Source organism: Panicum virgatum, chromosome 8N (genome assembly GCF_016808335.1).
Source record: "Panicum virgatum strain AP13 chromosome 8N, P.virgatum_v5, whole genome shotgun sequence".
Taxonomy (NCBI): domain Eukaryota; kingdom Viridiplantae; phylum Streptophyta; class Magnoliopsida; order Poales; family Poaceae; genus Panicum; species Panicum virgatum.
Genome location: NC_053152.1, coordinates 19,916,028 through 19,919,384, shown reverse-complemented (window position 1 = coordinate 19,919,384; position 3,357 = coordinate 19,916,028). Strand labels below are relative to the sequence as shown.

At 45.0% G+C, this 3,357-nt stretch overlaps 1 protein-coding gene across 1 annotated transcript; it reads left to right on the top strand.

Moving 5' to 3' along the window:
- The first annotated feature begins 2,191 nt into the window (after positions 1 to 2,191).
- Positions 2,192 to 2,554, top strand: LOC120684874 (vegetative cell wall protein gp1-like). Its single transcript, XM_039966740.1, has one exon. The coding sequence runs from the start codon at positions 2,192 to 2,194 to the stop codon at positions 2,552 to 2,554; it is 363 nt and encodes a 120-aa protein (XP_039822674.1).
- Positions 2,555 to 3,357: the final 803 nt, after the last annotated feature.

The following is a 3,357-nucleotide window of genomic DNA, read 5'->3' as shown; positions in this document are numbered from 1 at the left end:
CCGTGGGACTATTGGACAACTGAGTAGTATAGTCCAGCCTAGACACCACGTCTATGCCTTTCTCTACTAACTCTAGAGGCGATCAGGGTTATCCTTTTCTATTTGGAGCCCAACTCTAGAGTCAAATGCTACTCGCTAAGCATACACATCAACTAATATAATGCAGAGATGATAACTTGCGATCTAAACTCTAATTCTAAATAAACAAAGAAAGTCTCGAACACTTACAACCGAATAAGCATCCGTCGAGGTACAAGCGAAAAAGAGCGCCGACAAGCCTGGCACATCCCCCAACTCCTCCTCACGCTTGTGTAGAGGTACAAATTGGAGAAGAGCGCCGTTGCCGGCGCCCCTCCTATGTACCTCTACTCCTAACTCCCTAAGACAACTCTACACCTCAAGTGAGGACTCAAGAGAAGAGTGAAATGTGTTGTGTGGAGTGTGGTGTGTGGTGTGTTCATTCCTTACCCCCTCCCCTCATATATATAAGAGGGATCCAGGGGTCTTGCGTCGCCGTGCTGCAGCTAATACTCCCTGAACCAACGTTCTCCACCAATGAGGAAGCGCCACATCGAAGCTTGATGCGGTGGGGTCCACTGGGCCGTCGGCCGACCAAGGGGGTCAGCCGACCTGGCCCAGCTGCCAACCGCCTTCAGCCTTCGTCCAGGGGTTGACACGTGGAGTCCTTGTTCTTTAGCACATGGTATTGGTTCTGATAAGTCGGTTTAGCTGCTGCATGTGGGTCCATGGATCCTCGCGCTTTCGTCTCATTAGTCGAGAAGAGATTGCCTCGGATCGCTGACGTGTCACTGCTCATGGGCTGCGTCTCCCTCTCATGTGCAGCTGCCAAGTGGGCCCTTTTGGCCCTTGGGCTCTCCCATGAGTGATTGGGTATTTTTATCTTGGATCATTTTTGCTAGTTTTCTGTCTTTTTAGCTCAAATTCACCTGCAAACATTCTCAGACCAGCATCTGTGGAATTCATCAAATAATCGTCCTATGCTAACATTTATTCCTTCTGATGCTCAACTTTTGCACGATAGTTGACGGTCAAAATGGGTCGTTAGGGACCATCAACAATCGACGATGAGCCAAAACGCCACATAGTTCTTCTAGGAAAAAGAAAAATCATTGGATTTGAAGACATTTCGGACAAGTCAGAAGACTTTGTTCATTTCGGTGACCGTCCTCTATTCTCTGTCGATGTTGACTCCAGCATCCTGTTATCCAAAGAGGACGCTCCTTACTTACGCCACGATCACGATCAAGGGACATTCGTAAAAAGAAAAGTTATTAATGTTCCATTAAACAATGACTTATAGTCAATATGTGTGTTCTTTAATGTTCCTGTTATCAAGTGATTTATGTAATATATGATGTGTAATTTATCTGAAACAAATTTGATGAAATTGTTTGTCAAAATACCATATTTTTGTATTTTTATGCAAATTTGATTTATGTTTTATACGATGTGTAATATATCTGAAACAAATTTTATTTGATGCAGTGATGTAAAGTATAAAACTATTAAATTTTAGTAGTCAAAATAGTATAGTTTTGCATTGTTATGCATTTGTATAATAATTTACACATAAAAACACATTTGGAGCTCATATTATGAAAATTTGGAGTCAATTTGATAAATTAAGTACATACACTTATATTTAAATTAACAAGGTGATATAAACTACAAAAATATAATTTTGCATGGTCAAAAGCACATATGTTTCTATTTTTAATTAATTTATTACACTCAAACAACAAATTAAAACGGCCACTAAATAAAATTTGGGGGCAGTTTAGTACCGGGCCGGTTCATTGCCTGGTACTAAAGTGCCTCCATGAAAATTTCCCGCTAATTGGAGCACTTTAGTACCGGGCCATGGCTACAGCCGGTACTAAACATGACAGTTTAGTACCAGGCCATGGCTATAGCCGGTACTGAACATTGTTTAGTACCGGTCGCAGCTACCGTCCAGTACTAAAGTGCAGATCTATATATACGCCAACACTAAGCGTCCATCGCCATTCCCCCATTCCCCACCCCGACGAGTTCGATCCCCCGGCGCCGAGAGGAGCTCCGCCGCCGCCGCCGCCGTCCGGCCGCCTCCGCCCGCGTCGCCCGAGCTCCTCCACCGCCATCCTCCGCGCCGCCCTCTTCTGCGCCGCCCTCCACCGATCCCAGCGGGCCCATGCCGCCCCCTCCGGCGCACCCCACCGCCCCCCCCCCCGCGCGCCGCTGCACGTCGTCCTCCCCTCCGGCGCTGGCCTCCCCTCTCCCACGTCGCCCGAGCTCCTCCACGCCGCTGCGCCTCCGTCCACGCCTCTGCCCTCCGTCCCCGACGCCGGCCTCCGTCGTCCTGGCCGCCACGCGCCCTCCGTCCTCGCCGCCGCCGCGCCCCTCCGTCGACGGCATCATTGTCCTCCGCGTGCCCACCGCGTCGTCCTCCGCGTCCTCGTCCTCGGCACCCGCCGCGTCCAGCCTCCCCGCCCGCACCGCGCCCGCCGCATCCTTGCATCGCCGCCGCACCCGCGCCGCCGCATCGCCGACGTGAGCGCTCGGGCTGACGTCAGCACGACTCCGTGCTGACGTCAGCCAGTTTTTTAGAACCAGTTTTAATTTGTAAGAAATTGAAGGAAATTTGTACAAATTCTAGAAAATTTGTAGAAAATTATAGATATTTGTTCAAATTGTAGAAATTTGTAGAAATTTGTGAAAAATTTGTACAATTTTTTTAGAAATTGTAGATATTTGTAGGAATAATGAAAATAGTAGGAAAATGTTAGTAATTGATAGTAAATAGTGAAAATTTGTAAAACATTGTATAAAACTTGTAGAAAATTGTAGAAATTTGTACAAATTTTGTAGAAATTGTAGATATTTGTAGAAATAATGAAAATAGTAGGCATATGTTAGTAATTGATAGTAAATAGTGAAAATTAGTAGAAAATTGTACAAATTATATCTCATGTCTTTAAGTCTTGACATTTATTGTACAAATTCTATAAATTGTACAAATTATGCAGGGAATTGTTTATAAAACTTCATGTCTTTAAGTCTTGACATTTATTGTAAAATTTATTTAAAATTGCATATCAAACATACATTGATTGACATAGGAAACAAGTGATGACGACGATCATTTTCTTGAGGATATAATTGGTTCGGGCACCCACCACCAAGAGGTTTACGAAGAGGATGCTGCCAGTGATGGTGGCAGCCAATACCTGAATGATACTGGCGATGGTGATGATAATCAGCCAAAGAAATGACGGTGCAAGATGTAAGCACTGAGGTATATACAATTCGGGCATACATATATAAACATACGCATTAATTCTGGATGTAAATATAGTG

Excerpts from the sequence above, each read along its gene's own strand:
- LOC120684874 (XM_039966740.1), top strand. The coding sequence starts at position 2,192 with ATGCCGCCCCCTCCGGCGCACCCCACCGCCCCCCCCCCCGCGCGCCGC.